This window comes from Hyla sarda, chromosome 9 (genome assembly GCF_029499605.1).
Source record: "Hyla sarda isolate aHylSar1 chromosome 9, aHylSar1.hap1, whole genome shotgun sequence".
NCBI lineage: Eukaryota > Metazoa > Chordata > Amphibia > Anura > Hylidae > Hyla > Hyla sarda.
In genome coordinates, this window is record NC_079197.1 from 6,317,768 (window position 1) to 6,342,763 (window position 24,996).

The 24,996-nt window shown below is 45.0% G+C and overlaps 1 protein-coding gene across 2 annotated transcripts; it reads right to left on the reverse strand.

Annotated features, from left to right (window-relative positions):
- Window positions 1-5,421: 5,421 nt before the first annotated feature.
- On the reverse strand, window positions 5,422-18,230 carry SAPCD2 (suppressor APC domain containing 2). 2 transcript variants are annotated; one of them, XM_056540202.1, is made up of 6 exons: window positions 17,706-18,230; window positions 13,291-13,424; window positions 10,983-11,117; window positions 8,331-8,429; window positions 6,693-6,797; window positions 5,422-6,073 (listed from the first exon to the last, which is right to left on the reverse strand). In XM_056540202.1, exons 1-6 carry the CDS (start codon window positions 18,214-18,216, stop codon window positions 5,945-5,947), a joined length of 1,113 nt encoding a protein of 370 aa, XP_056396177.1. In that variant the 5' UTR covers window positions 18,217-18,230; the 3' UTR covers window positions 5,422-5,944. The 2 variants fall into 2 exon arrangements, with proteins under 2 accessions (XP_056396177.1, XP_056396176.1); XM_056540201.1 differs by having other exon boundaries at window positions 13,291-13,427.
- Between the last annotated feature and the right edge of the window lie 6,766 nt (window positions 18,231-24,996).

Here is a 24,996-nt window from a genome sequence, read left to right on the forward strand (position 1 = left end):
TCAGATACTAAGCTTAAACTGACTACCTCAGAGCCTGAAGGCGGGTGTATCCCGCTGGGAGGAGCCAACTGTTTTCGTTGCCATAATGTCACCTCCTAGAGACAGCAAGATACACCCACGGTCTGTGTCCCCCAATGGAGCCGATAGAGAAACGTAGTTCCATTATCCTTTCCATTGTTTCATAGTAAATTTATTGTTCAGCGCCCTCTAGTGGTGGACAGGTAAATTTCTTTTTCGTACAATAAGGCTCCAGCAACTGTACAACCTCCTGATTAGTGTTGAGCAAGAATATTCATAACGCAAATTTTTATCACGAATATCGGCACTTCGCGAATATTTAGAATATAGTGCTATATATTCATAATGATGAATGTTTTTTTTCCCACATGCAAATTTTTATGCGAACGAACATAGCGAATATGCGAATTTCGCGAACATAGAACGAATAATCGTCAATATATTTGCACAATATCAATGGCCCCTGCCGCTCATCACTACTCTTGATTAGTGTTGAGCACGAATATTCGTAATGCTAATTTTTATCACGAATATCGCCACTTCGTGGTTTTGCGAATATTTAGAATATAGTGCTATATAGTCGTAATGACAAATATTCGTTTTTTTTTCCCACATGCAAATTTTATGCAAATTTCCCATGCAAATTTTCGTCATTTTTTGTTTTTGTTTTTTTTCACATGGAAAAAAAAGTGAATTTACATAGCAAATATCGCGAACACAAGACGAATAATCGTCAATATATGCACAAATTCGAATATGGCCCCTGCTGCTCATCACTACTCCTGATTAGTGTTTAGCACGAATATTCATAATGCAAATTTTTATCATGAATATCGGCACTTTGCAATTTTGCGAAAATTTTGAATATAGTGCTATATATTTGTAATGCAGAATATTTTTTTTCACATGCAAATTGTATGCAAATTTTTCATGCAAATTTTATGCACATGCAAATTTTTATGCACATTTTTCATGCGCATTTTCGCATGGGAAAAAGGTGAATTAACATAGCAAATATCGCGAACATGGGACGAATAATCGTCAATATATTTGCGAATTCGAATATGGCCCCTGCTGCCCATCACTACTTCTGATGTAGAAGAGAGAGAGGCATAGAATGTCCAGCAGTGTTCTCCAAACTGGGGACCCCCAGCTGTTGCAACACTACAACTTCCAGCACGCACAGACAGCCGAAGTCACTCTAGTCCAGCGGTCTCCAAACTGGGGTCCTCCAGCTGTTGCAACACTACAACTCCGAGGACGCAGAGACAGACGAAGTCACTCTAGTCCAATGGTCTCCAAACTGGGGGCCTCAAGCTGTTGTAACACTACAACTCCCAGCATGCCCGGACAGCCAACGGCTGTCCGGGCATGCTGGGAGTTGTAGTGTTGCAACATCAGATGTTCCTGCCAATGAGAATATTTGCCGACAGAGGCCCAGGGAAGTTATCTGCGCCTCATCTGTATCCAATTTATGTTTCTGTACGCGCCCAAGTCAGGAATTCATAGCCGGGGATTGTATATTCTACTCGATTCTCTTCTCTCCCTATGCTGGACAATGTCAGGCTGGGTTCACACCACGTTTTTGCCGTACTGTTTTCAATCAGTTTTTCTAAAGAAAACCGTATGGCAAAAAAAAACGGATGCGTTTTTAAACTGTATACGGTTTTTAAAAGTGCATACGGTTCCGTCAGTTTTTATAATTAAATAAAAAATCTAATATATATAGTTTTTGAAGATTTTGTCCATTTTTAATGGGAGGGGTGTTAGGTGGGGACTTTAGGATGCAAGTGCGCATGTGCAAAGTAAAAAACATACGGTTTCCCGTATGGAACCATATACATGTGCGTTTCCCATTCACGTCCATGTTAACAAAAAAAATAAAATAAAAAATGTATGCGGTTACAGTACGTTTTTTAAACCGGAGACAAAACATTGGTCAACCACTTTGCACATGCGCAATTTCCATCCTTAAGTCCCCACCCAACACCCCTCCCATTAAAAATGGACAAAATTTTCAAAAACGGAACCGTATGCACTGTTAAAAACAGTATACTGTTTAAAAACGCATACGGTTTACTTTTTCCCATACGGTTCCATCCGTTTTTTTTGGGAAAAACTGATTGAAAACCATATGGCAAAAACGTGATGTGAACCCAGCCTCAGTCTCTCTCTCTTTATTGCTCTCTGGTATCAACCATTTTTATTCTGTAGGTCCATGCGATTAAAATGATACCTTACTTATATAGGTTGGATTTTGTGGTACTTTTGGAAAAAAATCATAACTAATACATTTAAAATTGTCCTCTTTTTACCCCTATAACTTTTTTATTTTTCCGCGTACAGGGTGGTTTGAGAGCTAATTTTTTGCGCCGTGATATGTAGTTTTAAACTGTACCATTTTTGTTTTGATCTGACTTTTTGATCGCATTTTATTCCTTGTTTTAGGGTATGAAAAGTGACCAAAAATACGCTATTTTGGACTTTGGAATTTTTTCACACGTACGCCATTGACCATGCGGTTTAATTTACGATATATTTTTATAGTTCGGACATTTACGCACGCGGCGATACCACATATGTTTATTTTTATTATGTTAATATGGGGTTAATGTGTGTGTGTGTGTTAAACTTTTTTTTTTATTTATTTTTTTCCCACACTTTTAGTCCCCTTAGGGGACTTTTAGGAGGAATCATTAGATTCCTCATACAGATCACTATGGTTGTATAGAACCATAGTGATCAGTGTGCTCTGCGCTCGATTGATAAAGCCTGGCCCTGCCAGACTGTATCATTCAGAGAGCCAGAGACGCCGTGGAAGGAGAGGTAAGCCCTCCGGCTACCTCCACAGTGGATCACCCTCCCGCGATCACGCTGCGGGGGGGGGGGGGGGGGAGGGGCGATCCACCCCACTGGACCACCAGGGACTGAATACAGGCACCTTTAGACGCCGCTGTCAACTTTGACAACAGCGATCTAAAAAGGGTTAATAGCCGGCCGCGGCGATCGCCGCAGGTCGGTTATTAACGCCGGCCCCCAGCTGCAGGAATCAGCTGGGGGCCGGCCGATATGACGCGGGCTCGAGTCGGGAGCCCGCGTCATACCCGGTTAAGGGCCATTGGACGTGTATACACGTCCATGGTCCTTAAGAGGTTAAATCAACTGGTACAAGAAAGTTAAACATATTTGTAAGTTACTTCTAATAAAAAATCTTAATCCTTCCAGTACTTCTTAGCGGCTGTATACTACAGAGGAAATGCTTTTCCTTTTTGGATTTCTCTTCTGTCACGACCACAGTGCTCTCTGCTGTCCAGAGCAGCATATGTTTGCTATGGGGATTTTCTCCTGTTCTCTACAGTTCCTAAAATGGACAGCATAGGTCAGCAGAGAGCACTGTGGTCGTGACAGAAGATAAATCCAAAAAGAAAAGCATTTCCTCTGTAGTATACAGCTGCTAATAAATACTGGAAGGATTAAGATTTTTTTTAATAGAAGTAATTTACAAATCTGTTTAACTTTCTGGCACCAGTTGATTTAAGAAAAAAAAACAAAAAACAAAACCACAGCATTTTAAGGAGATCTGCAGCCTTAGACACTTATAAATTGTCTGATTGCGGGGGGGTGTCTAGCTCTGCCGCAGGTCTCCTTGTGCGGGAGGAGTGTCGGCGAAGATACAGCGTTCATGCATCCCAGCCTCTCCCACAAAGCTGTATGGAGGGGGCGTGTCGTCAACCTCAGTAAGCCCCGGCAATGGCGGGTCCCCATACGGGAGATCGCAGGGGGGGTCCCAGCGTTCAGATACTTACCACCTATCGTGCGGATAGGGGATAAATATCCGAGACTGCAGTACTCCTTTAAAGACATGCTTTACAACAAGCCCGGCAGCCTCATTGACAAGAATGGGAAAGGTTTCTGGGCATACTCTGTGACTAGGGCTGCAACTAATGATTATTTCTAAAAATGGATTAGTTAGCTGACGTTTGGTACGATCAATTTATTGGATAAAAACCCAAAACAAGGAAAGGGGATGCAGCCTTAGAGAAATCACAGCTCATCTCACACTGAACTGCTCTGGGCTGTGTGTAGCAGAGTGAGAGAGGAAGTTCTCCCCTGTATGGCTTCAGATGATGTCACGCCTGCTGGGGAACGCCCCTTTCCAGTCTGTGAATCTGAGCAGATAATACAGAATAACAAGGTAGAAAACTAACAAAAATATAAATAAAGGCCGGGGGAGGTTTATCATGATGGGGGCAGTGACCTGGGAGGATTATAACATTTAACAAGATCATGACAGGTTCACTTTAAATGATTAGAAAGCATGCAGCATCAGTAAAGCCGCACATACACTGAGCTGCTGTTAATCTCTACTAGAAGAATTTTTAATTTTTCCCAAAATGACACGAGATTTGGTCAATAGACTTGGATTAAAAATTTATTGTTTAAAATGTGTGCAAAATTTTTATCATTGGAACATGAAAAATCCACATTTTCACTTAGTGAAGAATACTGCGGAGGACTACAAGTGACAGCGCAGATACAGTCACATCAAGCACAACTGTCTAATCATACCCCCCCCAAATTTAAAGGGGGTGATAATGGAATTATCATCAAGGTCTACAACAGTGGTCACAAACTGTGGCCCTCCAGATGTTGCAAAACTACAACTCCCAGCATGCCCGGACAGCCGTTGGCTGTCCGGGCATGCTGGGAGTTGTAGTTTTGCAACATCTGGTGGTCACAGTTTGAGACCACTGGTCTACAACATCATACAATAGCTTTTCAATATAAAATAAAACATAGATTTGTGCATAAAACTGTAGAAACAACTCATCAGTGAGCGTACCGTCATTAAAGGGGTATTCCAGGAAAAAACTTATATCAACTGGCTGCGGAAAGTTAAACAGATTTGTAAATTACTTCTATTAAAAAAATCTTAATCCTTCCAGTACTTATATGCTGCTGAAGTGGAGTTGTTTTTTTTCTTTCTGTCTGGCATGTTTGCTCTCTGCTGACATCTCTGCTTGTCTTGGGAACTGCACAGAGTAGAAGAGGTTTGCTATGGGGATTTGCTTCTACTCTGGACAGTTCCCGAGACACGTGTCATCAGAGAGCACTTAGACAGAAAAGAACTCAACTTCAGAAGCTCATAAGTACTGAAAGGATTAAGATTTTTTTTATAGAAGTAATTTACAAATCTGTTTAACTTTCCAGAGCCAGTTGATATTTAAAACAAAGTTCCTGGATAACCCCTTTAAAAGGCTACAAATAAGGAAATTATATATATATTTCCCTATTTGTGTGTGTGTGTGTGTATATATATATATATATATATATATATATATATATATATATATCTATATCTCTATGGAAGTTTTTGCATATTATATATATATATATGCAAAAACTTCCAAACATCTGCAGCTGTGATTTATAAAACAGTCAAGGAGATCGCGCCCCATGGAGCCCATCATGGATACCTGGAGTGAAACGTGCAACGACCGCGGGACAATCCCGTACACTGTGCTGGTGCGGACTCTGCTGCCACCAGGAGGAAGACTTGTGATACTGCAAGCAAACTTTTTGGAGTGATTTCCCCGTTTTGCTGTGATAAATTTTTACCGATTACTTAAAAAGCAATAAGGCTTAAAAAAATATAAAGTTACCGAACATGGTGGAGCATGCTGCAGGCTGTAAACATTTTCCAAGGATAAAAGTCTCATAAGCAGCTAGGAGTGATCAGGGGCGTTTCATTGAGTGTTGAAATGTAAAAAATAAAAAAAAATAGTTTTTTTTTTTTTTTTTTTTAGGTGCATAAACGGCACTTTCGTTAAATCAGTCTCACATGTACCGTAGTAGCAGACCGTGACACCGGCGTATTCTGCTTTCCAGTCTCAGCTTTACGCCAATGTACAAGTCTTGTGTCCGTCTATATAAACGTGGAGTCCATGGCGCTGGTTTCCGGATTATTTCGAGCTCGCGCCTCAAACAGCTGCTTTATTAACGCCGACTTTTCCTGCTCCAGCTGAGTGATCCGGTCACTCTTGTCCGACACTTCCTGAACAACGACAAAAAGGAAATCGTGATGCAGGGTTTACAACTTTCATCTACACTCCTAATAATAATTGGAAATCCGGCATGTTTGTCACTGCGGTGTTAGATTTCGGCTATTCCGTATTATCAGTTATCTAAGCTCTTACTTACAAAATGTTTACACTGATCAGCCATAACATAAAAATCACACCCCGCACTACATCACTGCCCTGTCCACCCCCAAAAGGGTCTACAATGAGCACATATGCATTAGACCTGGAGCAATGGAGGAAGGTGCATGGTCTGGGGGATGACGCTCTCCATCATGTGAACGGTCGGGTGTATTTACATATCACTTACCTGGGGAAGAGATGGCACCAGGATCCATTATGGGAAGATGACAAGCAGGTAGGGGCAGTGTGATGGCATGTGTGCATCACTTACCTGGGGAAGAGGATTAATTCCCAAAAAAGGCTAAAACCACCAGTACTAGATAACACAGGACCCTGAGCCTCAGTCTCTGCCCCAGGGTCATTTCCTGACAATTTAGCAGCATTCACAATGTGCAGAATTTTAGGTACCTTCTATTATTGATCGGGACTTACAACCTATTGTAAAGCCGCCTGCTGCAGATATACACCCACCTTTGTGAGTAGACGGTTCTGTTCCTTCAGCATATTCACCGCTTGCTGCTGTCCAGGGACGTGAGGAGCTGCGGCTGCAGAGGATGATGAGGTGTGTACAGTCGCCTGGAGAGAACATAGAGCAATGTTACACAATGGCCACCAGAGGGCGACAGACCATCAGCCACTGACTGCAGAGGTCTACACCCGGCCACTGAGGCTTTGGCGACATTTTATTCAGCTTTTTTTGAAAAATAAAAATAAAACACTGACCAAAAAGACCAAGAGCTATTTGGTCAGTTTTATTTGGAAGCTCTTTGGGCCATAAACAGATGGTTTAAAAAAAGTACAAAATACTGTGTGTTCAGCTTTAAAACCAAGTCATACAAATTTCTCATGATATGGCACTGAACCGCAGGGAACGTTTGCAGCAATTTTTTATTTTCTATATTCTTTTTTAAAACCTAGAAAAACATAAAAAACACTGCCATTGGCTATGTTGTCCCTCTGCCAGTGTTCAGGATAGTGCAGGCAGTTCACCCGCTAAACACTGGACCTCTCTCCCAGGCGCTTCACCCAGTTCAGGTTGTAATTGAATAACTACGGTTTTATTAATAATCGTTACATCTTATTTATCCCTCACGGTGATCACTATGGAGGAGATTTATCAAAACCTGTCCAGAGGAAAAGTTGTCCAGTTGCCCATAGCAACCAATCAGCTTGCTTCTTTCATTTTGGAGAGGCCTTGTTAAAAATGAAAGAAGCGATCTGATTGGTTGCTATGGGCAACTGGGCAACTTTTCCTCTTCACAGGTTTTGATAAATCTCTCCCTATGAGGGATAAATAGTTATATTTTAATAGTTTGGTGAACATGATGATTATGGTTATTTTTATTTTAGACTTTTTTTTTGCGTACTTCGCCTTTTAGTCCCACTAGCGGGCGTGACCAAGAATACACAAGTCTCCAGTTGCCATCCTAAATGGGCACAGTAATTAAAGTTTTTATTTTTTTTTAGACATGTCAGAGACAAATCAGGCGGGCACGGTCTCTCCCGGCTCTGGACTCGTAACATAAGGTTATCGGAGCGTCCTGGTCACATCCGTGTACTTGTCTCCTGGCTCAGGTGGAGTCTGAACACAATAGGTAATAGCAGGGTTAGGCCAAACAGCTCTCCTGCTCCCCCTTTACCACGTGGCTCCCTTCCCCTGATAATCACCTAAAACACTTCCGAGGCGACTTCCACTTCACACACGAACCTCTATGTAAAACACGGCTGGTCACATCGCTGCGCACTGGGACTGGAACCGGGTAATTAACAGGGAACAGAGTCACATGGTAAGAGGGGAAGCAGGGTGCCCGTTTAGTCTCCCCCTGCTATTGCCCCTTATGAAATACATTTTAAGCTGGAGTGTCACAAGGGGGCTCATCAGGAATACAAAAGATGGCTACCACTGAGATGCTGCAGTCACTACTGAGCGCGGCATCCAGGGGGTTATACAGATTACATAGCAGGGATCCCGTCCGCTGACGGCAGGTGCCAAGTGTAATGAACCCCTGAGCCGCTCCATACATGTACATAAGATGTCAGGAAGGGGTTACAACTACTTACTCCATCTATAACACTTCTCTCCTTCCCCCTTGTGTTCTATGGTCTCACCTTGCAGGGAGTCATCAGCTCGCTCAGGCAGCGATTCACATCCTGTAGTTTGGGGAGTAGCTGGCTGGGGGGCATCTGCGGACCCTCACTGAAGGGATCCTGGAAGACAGAGAAGATTTATGAAGATATCCGGGGGCATCGTCCCTGCTCAGGGAGTTACGGCGGAACAATGTGAGTGTGTACTGGGGTCCCATGGGGTCAAGTTTGCTCTCCACTTATATGGGATGACATATCGTTCCTATCCTTCGCTGACATGCAAGCCCAATTTTTATGTTCCTCAGAGTGCCTTTTTTTAATGATTTTTTTTTTTAGGCATCTCCGGTTGAGACATGCGGTGGATATAACGCCAGCATCTTCTGAGGTGGCGTTGCGCTTGGGTACCACGGACCTTGTTAAAGGGGTATTCCGCTGCTCAGCGTTTGGAACAAACTGTTCCGAACGCTGGAGCCAGGAGCTTGTGATGTCATAGCCCCGCCCCCCCATGACATCACGCCCCCTCAATGCAAGTCTATGGGAGAGGGTGTGACAGCCGTCACACCCCCTCCCATGAACTTGCATTGAGGGAGTGGGGCGTGACATCATGAGGGGGCGGGGCTATGACGTCACGAGCTCCCGGCGCCGGTTCCAGCGTTCGGAACAGTTTGTTCCAAACGCTGAGCAGCGGAGTACCCCTTTAAGCCCCTCCCGCAGTCTTATACTCTCCTCCAATCTGCTGGGCCTAGCCCTTTCATAAGGCGGAGGGATGAGAGGTGGAGCAGACATAATATTCTACAGGGGTTATCGCTAGGGACCTGCTAATCCACTCACATGTCATCTTGCGTTTATATTACACCCCTGTAAAATTGAAACGGATCGGTGTCCCCCCTTCTGATCTTTGTTCTCGCTGTGCGGTAGAGGTAGGGACATTTTTTGCATGCCGTGTGGAATTTCCCCGTGTGGTGCCATTTTGGAGAGAAATGATGCACTTTTTATCAGGCCACTTAGAAATTCCCAAACCTTCTGACCCCTGAGTTGTGTCTACTGGGTCTCATCAATGAGGTAGAATCGGGTTCTTATAGACGTATTTTGATTCGTTTTCAGTTTTTTTTGTGCTCGTAAGACAGGGAATATGGCCTGGAAAGATTCCGCTTCTCCTCCCCTCTCCAGGTGGATCAGTATGATGAATAAATATATGTCCCATTATACCGAACCTTGTACCTTAGTAGGAAGTGTCCGCGTAAGTTTGATAAAGTTTGGAGCCTCGGATGACATTCCCGGCAGGTTGTCTCAGGACGTTTAGTGCTTACGGATTTCTCCTCTGTGGGGTGCGGTGCCTCCGGGATGCAAATGGTGTGTGAATGTCTGTGTCTGTCCTTTGTTTTGGGGCTAGTTAAAGGGTTACTCCGCTCCCCAGTATCCGGAACATTGAGTTCCTGAACGCTGTGTGCGGGCTTCTGTGTTTAAGCCTGCCCCCTCGTGATGTCATGTCCCACCCCCTCAATGCAAGTCTATGGGAAGGGGCGTAACATCACGAGGGGGCGGGCGTAAACACAGAAGCCTGCACACAGCGTTCAGGAACTCAATGTTCTGGACGCTGGGGAGCGGAGTAACCCTTTAAGCTCATTATCTCCGTGTATGCACACTTTGAGAATGCAGTCTATGCCAAATGTATCTTAAAGGGGTTCTCCACCATAAGGTGATTTTAGTACGTACCTGGCAGACAGTAATGGACATGCTTAGGAAGGATCTGCGCTTGTCTTAGGGCTAAATGGCTATGTTGTGAGATTACCATAACACTGTGACTAGCTGTCTGTGAACTTGTATTTCCTGTTTGACTTATGTTTTTTTTTTTTACTACAAATCCCACAATGCCATTTTCCTCCCTCCCACACATCAGCCACCCCACCCATTGAAACATAAATGAGCTGCATCCATTCAAAAGTCCTGTGGTTTTCAATCAGGGTGCCTCCAGCTGTTGCATTAGTTGCAGATTGATCTCTCTCCACCAAGCGATCCCTCCACCCATTGAAGCAGACAGGCTCCCTGTCATCAGATGACTAGTGAGTCAGGTCTTGGCCGCATTGCAACCTGGGAAAAATCTGAGACAAGTCATTTTGTATGATGGTAAAAATAAATATTGGGGTGAAAATCACAGAAGAATTGTGAGAAAACCGTCACACACAGGTACAGACACTATATTATGGACTACACTAACTTTACAACCCCTGTAGCATAGTCACATAAAAAAAAATCCTGGAATACCCCTTTAAGCGGATTGATCCTGTTTTTGTTAGCTGATTACTCTGTTTATCTCTCTCCATTACTCATTTATTCTTAGGGATTGGTGATGTGCTGACTGCCCAGAGTTGCGTTCTGTTGTGCATTTCTTATTGCAAAATTGGTTTAAATAAATAAGAAATGTGAGGGTGACCAGCAGTCAGACCAAGACTGGAAAGAAACAATGCATACAGCAAAGCATCATGGGTCAGAACCAGTAGACGGTCATAATAGATGCAGTTTGAGCAATATTTTCTGAGCTGACCGGATTCCTGTACCGGAGGCTCTAGTGATGCAGAATTAGAACTTTGTTGTATGAATGTAGGACAGCGCCACCTGTCTGGGATCTGGGGAACTGCAAGTAAATTCCCGCACCCTCCACCCTGTGGTTCTTACTGTTTTTCCCAGGTTCTTCTGCAGGTCCTGCACATTATGGATATGATGTAGGTACCAGTCCCGCGCCCGCTCCACCAGCTCCAGCCCCTGCAGCAGAAGATCCTTCTCATGTTCCATCTCCTTCATCCTTTTCAGCTATAGATAGAGACAAACCCATCAATATAAATAGATACATCACTGATTGTGCCCTGTGTGATACCCAAGTGTCCACTGGGGGCGTCTTACAGCCTAAGGTTCTGTTCACACCTGAATAGGTTGGCCATGTGCTGCACTATTCTCTCCATTAAAGGGGTACTCCGGTGGAAACTTTTTTTTTTTTTTTTTTTAAAGTAACTGAAAGTTAAACAGATTTGTAAATGACTTCTATTAAAAAATCTTTACCCATCCAGTACCTTTTAGCAGCTGTATGCTATAGCAGAAATTATTTTCTTTCTGAATTTCTTTTCTGTCTGACCACAGTGCTCTCTGCTGACACCTCTGTCCATGTCAGGAACTGTCCAGAGCAGTATAGGTTTGCTGTGGGGATTTTCTTCTGCTCTGGACAGTTCCTGATACGGGCATCAGGTGTCAGCAAAGAGCACTGTGGACAAGACAAAAAAAAGAAATAAAAAAAGAAAATAATTTCCTCTGTAGCATACAGCTGGTAATAAGTACTGGAAGGGTAAAGATTTTTTTTAATAGAAGTGATTTACAAATCTGTTTAACTTTCTGGCATCAGTTCATTTAAAAAAAAATAATAATACTGGATTACTACAATTTGGTTGTAATTTACGACTAATAGCTCATCAGGGAAAATTGTCTTTGAATGTGACTAAAGGGGAAGATTTCCTTGACCTTTGATGTCACTTTCCTTTGAAACTTTGTGGAGCAACCCCGTCCTCCATGACAGCTGCTGCATATGGTATCATTGTGGGAGCCTTTCTAGTCTGGTAGGAGGATGGATTTCACCTTAAAAGAGGTTCCCCATTTTCTGACACCCCGGCTGATAAATTAAGGGGTTCCCTGTGACCTCTTCACCCCCTACCAGGTACTTCCCTGTCAATAGAACAAGCTGCATTAGCAGGTATATCCAGCCACAGGGCCTGCACCAGGAACCCCCTTCATTCATCCGATCGGCTGGGTTGTCGGGAGTCGGACCTCCTACCGATTGGATATTGATGGCCTAATTCCAACCGGTGTGCCTCCAGCTATTGCAAAACTACAACTCTCAGCATGCCCGGACAGCCTTTGGCTGTCCGGGCATGCTGAGAGTTGTAGTTTTGCAATAGCTGGAGACACACTGTATGGGAAATACTGGACTTTACTATAAAATAAATCCTAAAGAACATCTGCAGCCTAAATACACTTATCCCCTGTCCACAGGATAGGGGCTAAGTGTTTGATCGCGGGGGTCCGACTGCTGGGGTCACCCGTGATCTCCCGAACTGGGCCGCAGCATTGCCGCGGCTAATGCACGTAGCGTTGACCTCACCGAGGTCGACTGTACGCCCCCCTCCACATACAGCTCTAGGAGAGAGGCATGAACGCCGCATCCCCGCTTCTCCCATAGAACTACAAGGATGAGGCGTATCGGCTGCGGCCCCGTTCAGGAACCCTGGGGCCCTTTACAATCAAACACTTATCCCCCTATCCTGTGGATGGTTGAGAAGTGTATTTAGGCTGCACATGTCCTTTAAGTTGGCCATACACACATTAGACAGCTGATGTTTTTCCAGCAGATTCTGCTGAATTTTTATTTTTTTTATTCTTACTTTTTTACAGCACGGAATGACTTGAGGGGCAGTCACACAACTTTTGCAGAGACTTGAATGGTAAATCTGACTTTTCTTAGAAATAAAGTAGTTGGTAAGTATTCCCTAACCTCCCATCCTACCCCCCCCCCCCAATGCATTATGCTGACTTCAGACTCAGTGGTCCATGTTTGCCTGTACCCCTCAAATCCAAGTGGAAGAGCAAGAGCCAGGAACTGGTAATGTGCACAAACTAGTTAGTTATTCACATGCAAAAAAAATTAAATAATAATAAAGCAGCCCCCATGGGGTCTCCTTGGCAGGATATTCTGCTGGAAGATGGCCAACTAGGCAGATTTAGAGGGAAGGCAATGATGCATCCCAAGCAGGATGTTTCCATCTGTTGCAAAACTACAACTCCCAGCATGCCCGGACAGCCAACGGCTGTCCGGGCATGCTGGGAGTTGTAGTTTTGCAACAGATGGAGACAACCTGCTTGGGATGCATCACAAGAATTGGGGTATAAAGTAGCAGAGACCGGCTCCCATGTAGCCCCCCGCTGGGATGCAGACCCTTACCATGGCATAATCCACTCCGTTAGTGATGGTATGTCGCCGGTGCTCGCCGCGGCTGCGCTGGTGCCGACACTGGTCCGCCATTCCCTGACCTGTCGATTCGCTGTGTGACCTGCACATGGGCTTCGCTTCTTCTCCTGCTGGGAACAAAAAAAGGAAGAGGTCAGCGACCTCAAGGAGCAGCGAACGCGTCACCCTGGGGGTCACCCTGACTAATATATATATATATATATATATATATATATATATATATATATATACATACATACACACACACACACACATACATATATATATATATACACACACACACACATATATACACACAGATCTACGACATATACAAAAGCTAATAGCATAGCTCCAATAGAAAGGGAGACAGAGAAAGCATGCAGGTCCGCAGCACATCGCGCCTCCGATCTCACCTGATCTGACATCTGCTTCTATTTAATATTTTATTACATAAGAGACGAAAAAAAAAGAAATTCCCCTGATATCGGAGCAGAAATGATAAGACAACACGCAGAACGGGCCCGAGGTCCTCGCAGGACACAGAGGGTTTATTTTTTCTCTGTACTTTTTATTCTGCCTTTTTTACGTTTCTGTCGCCATAGTCACATGACTGCTCCTTATTTGTTACGAGTGGTATTTTATTTTTTTCATGGAAACATTGTATCGAAAAACTGTGCAGTGCGATTACAGGGATACTAAAGTTATATAGTTACCGCTTTACTACTATTATACAATAAAAGCTTTTAGGACGCGGCGATACAGATACGGGACGTGTTGGGACAGGAGGGGTGCGGAGCGCTAAGGCGAGAATTACTTATTTTGACACATTCTGAAAAAATAATAAAATTGGCAATAAATCCAACCCCTTCAATCACTGTGTAAAGAAAAGTTCTGCAGCTTTCTACTACACTGCGTCAATTCCTCATTTTTCAAGGGTCTATTCGCATGTACAGTATCCTGTGTATATTTGATGCGCAGGATTTGAAGCTGCAGAGTTCAATGTAAATTACTGAACACAGCTTCAAATATGGCCAGGATACTGTATGTGTGAATACACCTTTACCTTTCTATTCACACATACAGTATATTGTGAATATTTGATGCGCAGGATTTGAAGCTGCAGATTTGATGCTGTGTTCTGTCATTAAGTTGAACTCTGCAGCTTGAAATCCTGTGCATCAATTATGGACAGGATACTGTACGTGTGAATACACCTTTAGGGTAAGGTCACGTATTTCACGCTGCGGATGCCCCGACGGTAATCACAAGAGCGAGCTCCCTGCTGCGGCCGGGTAGTTCTGCGGGTTTGCTCGTATCTAGCGGATACACAGAGCTACGCTGCAGATGCGCTTTGTGTGACCCTACAGTTAGGGTGTATTCTCACCCCTAAAAACGTATTCCTCATACACCGGTTATGGGATAAGTGTCTGACCCCAGAAGTCGGACCCCCAGCAACTTTAGAATGGGGCAGTGATTCTCCCCGCTGCATGGGGTGGTGGGTCAGCACTCTCTACAAGCGAACAGTAGAGATGAGCGAACTTACAGTAAATTCGATTCGTCACGAACTTCTCGGCTCGGCAGTTGATGACTTTTCCTGCATAAATTAGTTCAGTTTTTTCGGTGCTCCCGTGGGCTGAAAAAGGTGGATACAGTCCTAGGAAAGAGTCTCCTAGGACTGTATCCACCTTTTCCAGCCCACCGGAGCACCTGAAAGCTGAACTAATTTATGCAGGAAAAGTCATCAACTGCCGAGCCGAGAAGTTCGTGACAAATCGAATTTACTGTAGGTTCGCTCATCTCTAGCGTACAGCACTAAGGCATCTTTAATGCTCCCATAAACTGAATGAATGTAGCATGTGCTGACCCACCACTTAAAGGGGTACTCCGGTGGAATTTTTTTTTTTTTTATTTAAATCAACTGATGCCAAAAAGTTAAAACAGATTTGTAAATTACTTCTATAAAAAAAAAAATCTTACTCCTTCCAGTACTTATTAGCAGCTGTATACTACAGAAGAAGTTCTTTTCTTTTTGGATTTCTTTTCTGTCACAACCACAGTGCTCTCTGCTGACACCTCTGTCCGTGTCAGGAACTGTCCAGAGTAGGAGAAAATCCCCATAGCAAACATATGCTGCTCTGGACAATTCCTGACACGGACAGAGGTGTCAGCAGAGAGCACTGTGGTCAGACAGAAAATAAATCTATAAAGAAAAGAATTTCCTCTGTAGTATACAGCTTCTAATAAGTACTGGAAGGATTAAGAATTTGTAATAGAAGTAATTTACAAATCTGTTTCACTTTCTGCCACCAGTTGATAAAAAAAACAAAACAAGTTTTCCACCGGAGTACCCCTTTAATGCAGTGGGGAGATTATGTTTGGACTCCCACAATTAGACATTCTGCGGATAGGGGGATACGTTTTAAAAGGCTAGAATACCCCTTTAGGACCTCTGCTTGCTGTCAAGTGAAAGGACCACTCTTTTCACCAGAGTGCCTGCAGCTGTTACAAAACTACAACTCCCAGCCAAAGGCTGTCCGGGCATGCTGAGAGTTGTAGTTTTGCAAAAAAAAAAAAAACTCCAGGTCCTTTACAGGTGCAGGGCTCATGCTGGCTTCCACAGACCATACCCAGTCCTGGGGGTGATATTCACTGCAGGGAGTCATTCCAGGTCTATAAGGGAATATTGTGATGGCGGAGGGGGGGATGGGGGGCAGCGTTTCCCCCGTCACATGGAAGAGATTATATTTTCAGACTAATCTCACTTTCACATTCCCGGCTGGAAAAGCACCAAAAAGGTGGAGGCCACCCGTCCCCCCACATTCCTACAGCGCAGAGACGTCAGAGCCAAGAGGAATCGGGCCAGCTAAAACCTGAGACATTTTATTACTCCAGTCACCACCAAAGCTGCATTCACTGCTGTTAGAATGAGTCAGAGACAATTCCCAGAGGAAGATCAGTGTGGACAGCGCAGGAGGTCAGAACTAACATGCAGCCAAGCTAGTGCTGCGGACTATAAGTCCCAGAATGCAGACACCGCACCCGGACAGGAACAAGAAGGGGGGTGCTGAGGCAGGCTGGAACCCCCCCCTGTCCGTCACCCAGGGAGGGGGCAGGGTGGGACGGGTTCTCACCTGACCGACAATATTGACTTTACACCTAGTGCCTAATCCAATCCAAGGCCAAAAGGACAAGTAGTAGGGTGTGAGGACCCCCCCCCCTCCCCCCATGGTAAACACTGCAGCATAGACACCAGGTCCTCCTGTAGGAATGACACCCTGGGGTCAGGGACTCCCTAGGAAAGTAACAAGTGTCATATACATATATATCTCACCAAAACACATGGTTAGGTCCTACTCCAGCAGTCTCCAAACTGTAGACTTCCAGCTGTTGCCAAACTACAACTCCCAGCATGCCCGGACAGCCTAGACCAGTGATTTTCTCACTGTCGACCTCCCAGCTGTTGCAAAACTACAACTCCCGGCATGCTGTCTGTCCGGGCATGCTGGGAGTTGTAGTTTTGCAACAGCTGGAGGTCAGCAGTAGGGAGTCACACCTATATAATTGCACCCTAAGCTTCCTGATTCACAAACAGAATGTAAACGATACTGAAGACTGACACAGGCAAGAAGGATCAGAAAGGCAGAGTGACGTACAGGGTCTGTGGAAAGCTGGGCGACACCTGGTTCTGCTCCATTACTGGGTCACCAGGTATTAATGAGACCTGACAGACCCCCTCCCCATTGATTTTAATGGGATATAATATATAAGTAACTGTAAGTTCTGACCCATGGGAAATGAACCCACCTTAACTTAGGGGGCTGCCCCCATTAACACTGCCGCCCTAGGCACAGGCACAAAATGTCTAAAGAGCAAATACAGCCCAATCCATGGGGGGGTCTCCATCCATTTATCAGCATTTCCCAACCAGTGTGCCTCCAGCTGTTTGGGCATGCTGGGAGTTGTAGTTCTGCAACAGCTGGAGGCACATCGGTTGGGAAATGCTGTCCAGGTAAGCTGGGAGCAGTAATGTTGCAACAGCTGGAAGCACCCTGTGTAAAAAACACTACTATTTAGTGATACATTCAGTCCCTACTTCGGCTGTCTGGGTGTAGTAGTATTGCAACAGCTGGAGGCACCCTGGTTGGGAAATGCTGAATATATATATATATATATATATATATATATATATATATATATATAGTGCAGTCCTTGCCCCCAGCTACATTACAGGTGCCAGGATGAGGGGATTGCGTTAGATTGTTACAATGTTACTTTACTCTGGATACAAAGTATCAGATCTGAATGTAAACAAATGTTCTTATCCACTGACAGCAAGCAGAGATCCTGAGCACTGGTCATGTGATGTGCACCTGCCCACTCCCCCCCTGGTGTGGCCCCTGTATTACCCATCCGGGGTCTGTCCGCTCCTCTCCTGCAGGTGGCGCCTTCTCCTGTAGTCGGGTCGGTGCCATTGACGCCCCTCACCCCCAGAGGCTGCGGCTTGTAGAGGGGGAACCCCCCGGCTTTTCCAGGAACCTTTACCGGAGCTCTGGGCGCCCCCACCTGGTAGTTCTCCCGGTTGTGAGAGTTGAGCATTGAAGACCGGAGGCCCAGGACGAAGCGCTCGAAGGTGAGGTATCCGTCAGGGGGCGCCACCTTCCGCAGGCACAGCAGCACTCCGGGGGGCAGCTCCCGGGTGTCCGCCCCCCTCCAGCGGCTCTCGATCTCCTGGATGTGCACGTAGCCCCGGCGCTCGTCGTCCAGGATGTCGAACAAGGTGCGGAGGCTGTGGAGGAAGGCGCGGGGTAACCCCTGGGTGCTGCTGCCCGCCGGCGGCTCCATAACCCCGGGACACCCGCACACGGCGAGCGCAGAGTCAGGAGGAGAGCGTGACGTCACAATGTGCTCGCCGCTCATTGGCCGGAACACACCTCAGCTCGGCGCTGATTGGCCAGGACGCGGCAGACGTTCAGTTTGATTTTTAGAATGGAATCCTGAGAACACTGAGGCTCTATGGAAGGGTTTCCCAAAACAGGGGGCCTCCAGCTGTTGCCAAACTACAACTCCCAGCATGCCCGGACAGCCGAAGGCTGTCCGGGCATGCTGGGAGTTGTAGTTTGGCAACAGCTGGAGGCCCGCAGGTGGGACACCCTTCATAGGCCCCTTTAACACTACAGTTATTTTATTATATTTATTATTATTTTCTAATTAGAATTGTTGGTAATATTATATATAATAATATAATAATCATAATGATTTTATATATATATATATATATATATATATATATATATATATATATGTGTGTGTGTATATATTAATACTATTTATAATAATAATACAATTTTAAAAATTAATATCTATAATATTTATATGTTTTTTAACAGTATATAGAGATATGCAACTGAAACGCCGCAGATTGGACACCCTTGATATAGATTCTCAGTAGAGATGAGCGAACTTACAGTAAATTCGATTTGTCACGAACTTCTCGGCTCGGCAGTTGATGACTTATCCTGCATAAATTAGTTCAGCTTTCCGGTGCTCCGGTGGGCTGGAAAAGGTGGATACAGTCCAAGGAAAGAGTCTCCTAGGACTGTATCCACCTTTTCCAGCCCACCGGAGCACCTGAAAGCTGAACTAATTTATGCAGGAAAAGTCATCAACTGCCGAGCCGAGAAGTTTGTGACGAATCGAATTTACTGTAAGTTCGCTCATCTCTAATTCTCAGTATAGAGCTCACGTCTGTACGGCCATACTGGGAGTTTTGCAACAGCTGGAAACATTGAAATAGAGTCTCAGTACAGAGCTTACAGCTGTCTGGCCATGCTGGGAGTTGTAGTTTGGCAACAGCTGGAGGCCCGCAGGTGGGACACCCTTCATAGGCCATATCATAATAATATAATAATCATAATGATTATATATATATATATATATATATATATATATGTGTGTGTGTATATATATATTAATACTATTTATAATAATAATAATAAAATTAAAAAAAATTATATCTATAATATTTATTAGAGATGAGCAAACTTACAGTAAATTCGATTCGTCACGAACTTCTCGGCTCGGCAGTTGATGACTTTTCCTGCATAAATTGGTTCAGCTTTCCGGTGCTCCGGTGGGCAGGAAAAGGTGGATACAGTCCTAGGAGACTCTTTCCTAGGACTGTATCCACCTTTTCCAGCCCACCGGAGCACCTGAAAGCTGAACTAATTTACGCAGGAAAAGTCATCAACTGCCGAGCTGAGAAGTTCGTGACGAATCGAATTTACTGTAAGTTCGCTCATCTCTAGTATTTATATGTTTTTTAACAGTATATAGAGATATGCAGCTGAAAGGCCGCAGATTGGACACCCTTGATATAGAGTCTCAGTATAGAGCTCACGGCTGTACGGCCATACTGGGAGTTGGAGTTTTGCAACAGCTGGAAACATTGAAATAGAGTCTCAGTACAGAGCTTACGGCTGTCCCGGCATGCTGGGAGTTGTAGTTTTGCAACAGAAGGCTGCAGGTTGGGTAACCTTGATATAGAGTAGTGTTTCCCAACCATAGAGTCTCCAGCTGTTGCAAAACTACAACTCCCAGCATGCCCAGAGAGCCAAAGACTGTCTGGGCATGTTGGGAGTTGTAATTTTGCAAGAGCTGGAGGCAACCTGGTTGGGAAACATTGATGTAGAGTCTCAGTACAGAGCTCACGGCTTTTGGGGCATGTTGGGAGTTGTAGTTTTGCTGCAGCTTCGACACCCTTGATATTGAGTCTCTGTACAGAACTCACAGCTCACAGAGTTTTGCAACAGCTGGAAGGCCGCAGGTTGGACACCCTTGATATAAAGCAGTATTTACCAACAAGGGTGCCTCCAGCTGTGGCAAAACTACAACTCCCAGCATGCCCGGACAGCCAAAGGCTGTCCGGGCATGCTGGGAGTTGTAGTTTTGCCACAGCTGGAGGCCCGCAGGTGGGACACCCTTCATAGGCCCCTTTCACACTACAGTTATTTTATTTTGAAATAACTGGTAATAACGGATGATAACTGATGACCATCATCCGTTATTTTTAATGTTTCAAAACCTGATCTTATTCATCCGTTATCATCGATTATTATCAGTTACATCCGTTTTTTTTTAAATCAGGTTTTTAACCCTTTTTTTTTAAAGCTGTACTGAGCATGCTCAGTACAAAAAAAACGGATGTTAAAAAAACTGACAATAACTGATGAGAAGGCGGCATTCACACCACGTTTTTGCAATACAGTATCAGGTTTTTGATGAAAAACGGATTCCTCAAAACCGGACTAAACTGTATCAAAACGAGTGTACAAATTTTAACCCGTATACGGTTTGAAAAATGACGTCCGGTTGCATCCGTTTTTTAAGAAAAAAAAGTATAAGTTTTTAACTTTTCACTCCATTTTGAATAAAGTTTCATTTGTTTGATTGAAATTCCAAGAAAAAAACTGTGCAAAAAAGTAAAAAACCATATGGTGAAAACCGGATGGAACCGTACGCACATACAGGTAAAAAAAAAAAAACGTATACGGTTTTTCACCCGGACCAAAAAATGTGGTAGGCTACGGTTTTGGGTACGAGTAAAAAACTGACAAAACCGTATAGGATGCAAAATGGACTAAACCGGATGATGCGTTTGACATACAGTTTACAATGTTAAGTCAATGCATACGGTTTTCTATACGGTTCCGTGCGGTTTTTAACTTGAAATCGTATACGGGAACTGTATAGCAAAAACGTGGTGTGCGTGCAGCCAGATGTTTTTTTTTTTTTTGAACATCCGGTTCACATAGACTTCAATGTTAAATTTTAACGTCCGGTTTTTCGCCTTTTTTTTTTTTTTTGCTGGACCAAAAACGAGTGCATGCACCGTCTTTTGTGCCGCAAAAATAACGGACATTAGAAAAAACGGACAAACCTGATGCTAAAGGATGGTCAAAAAATCACATTGACATGAATGGGATTTTTTTACGGCCGTTTTCAGGACTTTTTGCCGGGAGTAATAACGGAGATTTTAATAGGATGAAACCTGTAGTGTGAAAGAGTCTAGAGTTATAGAGTCTCAGTACAGGGCTCATGGCTGTCCGGACATGCTGGGAGTTGTAGTTTGCCAACCCTTGGAAGCCCCCTGGTTGGGAGACACTGATATACAGTACAGAGCTCATAACCGTCCGGCCATGCTGGGAGTTGTGGTTCTCCAACAGCTGGAAGGCCGCAGGTGGGACACCCTTCATATAGATTCTCAGTACAGAGCTCACAGCTGTCCGGGCATGCTGGGAGTTGTAGTTTAGTAACAGCTGGAGGCGCCTGTCTGAAAAACACTGCTATAAGGTGATACATTCAGTCCCTACTTCGGCTGTCCGGGCATGCTGGGAGTTGTAGTTTTGCAATAGCTGGAGGTACCCGGTTAGGAAACACTGCTCTATGGACATGTAGAACCGCACCTCAACCGCTGCGTCTGAACAGCAACAGGCTATGCTCACATCAGTGTTGTTCAAATCCGCTATGAAATGTCCGTTATTGATACATATTTGCCAAAAATAACAAAAAAACTAAACTGAATGTATTTCTCCCCCACTCAGGGCACCAAAAACAGAGGCGCTTTCTTCTATAAACAGCGCCCCCCTTGAACTCAGGTTGTATCTGATATTACAACTAGATTCCACTCACTTTAATAGAGCTGAGGTGCAATACCACACACAACCTGTGGACAGCGGTGGAGCTGTTTCTGAAAGAGAGCTGCTGTGTTTTCAAATCCTGGATAACCTCTTCAATAAAGTTTCTGTTCGTTGCAGCGGTCTCCAAGCTGGAGACCTCCAGATGTTTCAGAACTACATACTCCCAGCATGCCCAAACAGCCATCATGCTGGGAGTTGTAGGTTTGCAACATCTGGGGGTCCACAGTTTGGAGACCACTGGTATAGGGGGCACTGGTTACTCCATAAATAATTCTGCTGATATTACTAGGGGGAGATTTGCTGCATATGTGATCTGTATACATCTGTATGCAATCAGCTCCCCCTAGTGGTTGTGCCAAGGGCCCCATGGAGCTCTACTGTAGGTATCCTACTGTATTTAAAGGGTCCTCAGAGTTGGGTCTAGGCTGCTGCAGGGGAAATGTGGCACTACATGGGCCTGAGAATAAGGGGGGATATGTCAGATGCCAGTCAGTCCAGGGTGCTCATCAGTGGGATCAGAGGGGTCTGATGAGAGCAAATGGCGACTGGAGGTCTCTTACCAGAATTTTCGGTCACTTCGTATGTCAGAAAAAGTGTTATAAAAAGTGACCCAGAGAATAAGAATCATGTAATTTTGACTGTAAAATGCACTGCATAAAACCGAAACCCCCCAAAAAGTCATAAAAAATGTTTTTCCTAATTTTTCCCACAAAAATATATTTTTTTATTCCGCATTTAATGGTAAAATGAAAGGCGTCATTACAAAGAACGACTGATGATGCAAAAAATAACAACAAGTCTCATATGGGTCTGGGAATAAAAATAAGAGTTATGGGGGAGATTCATCAAGACTTGTGCTGAGGAAAAGTTGGCAAGTGGCCCCTAGGAACCAATCAGATCGCTTCTTTCATTTCGTAGAGGCCTTTCTAGGGGCAACTGGTCGACGTTTCCTCTGCGCACGTTTTGCTGAATCTCCTCCTATGTCTCCTGGTGAGGAGGAAAAAACTACAATGCAAAAATAAAAATGGTCTGTGTCCTTAAAGGGGTACTCCGCCCCTAGACATCTTAAAGGGTTACTCCGCTACCCAGCATCCGGAACATTAAGTTCCGAACGCTGTGTGCGGGTTTCCGTGTTCACGCCCGCCCCTGCGATCTTGGCTGCGGCACCCCAGACATTCAATGCATGGAGCGAACTTTGCTCCGTGCCGGAAGAATGGTGATGCAATCGGAGGCTCGTGACGTCATGGCCATGCCCCCTCAATGCAAGTCTATGAGAGGGGGCGTGACAGCTGTCACGCCCCCTCCCATAGACTTGCATTGAGGGGGATGGCTGTGACACCACAAGCAGGGCGTGGCCGTGACATCACGAACCTCTGGCGCTGCACCCGACGGTCTAAATGAACGCCGGGTGCAGCAGGGAGATTGTGGGGGTTTCCAGGAGCGGGACCCCCACAATCAGACATCTTATCTCCTATCTTTTGGATAGGGCTTAAAGCGCAACTGTCATGAAATCTGGGTGCAATAACCTGCACACAGCCTTTGTACTGTGTGCAGGTGGTGGGTATAGCAATGTTTTTATCTAATATTTGGCGGCTTTCATGACCCCAAAAAATGCTTTTGATCAAAGCCACTGACGGTCGGATAGGCGTGGTGCGAGGTACGCGATGCCCTGCCGCCGCCACCCCCACCCCCTGTATGTCAGCACTGGGACCGCTGTGTGATTGACACACAGGTCCCATTGCATCTGTGCTATCGGCTAATCTAACGTGCGCGCCGCTGTTTGTCATCCAGCAAGCGCGTGCACCCCCAGTGCGCCTGCGCAGTGTGAGCTGGATGACACTTGCGCACGTTAGATTAGCTGAAGGGCACATGCGCTAGGACCTGTGTGTCAATCACACAGCGGTCTCAGCACTGACAAACGGGGTGGGGGTGGCGGCGGCAGGGCATCGCGTACCTCGCACCACGCCTATCCGTCCGTCAGTGGCTTTGATCAAAAATTTTTTTGGGGTCATGAAAGCCGCCAAATATTAGATAAAAACATTGCTATACCCACCCAGATTTCATGACAGTTGCGCTTTAAGATGTCTAGGAACGGAGTACCCCTTTAAGGGGTTAAAGAGATTATGTGGCGTCGCACTCCCCCGGTGCCTCCGGTATCTTGCTCCGTCCTCAGGTGCAGGCCTCTTCCTTGTTGCCGGGGGTCGAGGCATTAGACTAGTTGCCAGATGCAGCGATGTCCCATCTCGGCCAGTGATTGTCTGAGCCACAGTCTGATCCGTCCACCCCCAATGCCTCCATTCAGTGACAGCCATCAGTGTATTGTGGGATATTCAGGGTTCTCAGTCCTTATGGAAATGTTTCCCAACCAGGGTGCCTCCAGCTGTGGCAAAACTACAACTCCCAGCATGCCCGGACAGCCGAAGGCTGTCCAGGCATGCTCAGAGTTGTAGTTTTGCCACAGCTGGAGGCACCCTGGTTGGGAAACACTGATCTAGTCGCTGATAATATATATGTCTATTTCTATCATTATTACTGTTTTAATGTCTGTCACCTTCTGTGGAGTACAAGCGGTTGTTCTCTGTTAGCAGCCACTTGCTACGCCAGCCATAGATACAGTGAAGGAAAAAAGTATTTGACCCCCTGCTGATTCTGTACGTTTGCCCACTGACAAATAAATGAGCCGTCTATAACTTTAATGGCCGGTTTATGTGAACAGTGAGAGACGGAATAACAACAGAAATCCGGAAAAACGCATTTCACATAAGTTATGAATTGATTTGCATTTTGGTGAAATAAGTATTTGACCCCCCCCCCCCCCCCTTATCAATCAGCAAGGATTTCTGCCTCCCCGGTGTCTTTTATACAGGTAATGGGCTGAGATTAGGAGCACAGGCATGCTGGGGGTTGTAGTTTTGAAACAGCTAAAGGATCTCAGGCTGTCTGGGCATGCTGGGAGTTGTAGTTTTGCCACAGCTGGAGGCACCCTGGTTGGGAAACTCTG

Bases quoted from the DNA above. Each gene is read 5' to 3' on its own strand.
- SAPCD2 (XM_056540201.1), bottom strand. From the start codon at position 18,216: ATGAGCGGCGAGCACATTGTGACGTCACGCTCTCCTCCTGACTCTGCG. The intron at 6,798-8,330 runs GTGAGACCATAG...TGTTCTCTCCAG, and splicing joins AGCTGATGACTCCCTGCAAG to GCGACTGTACACACCTCATC. The intron at 6,074-6,692 runs GTGGGTGTATAT...GTCGTTGTTCAG, and splicing joins AGAACCGTCTACTCACAAAG to GAAGTGTCGGACAAGAGTGA.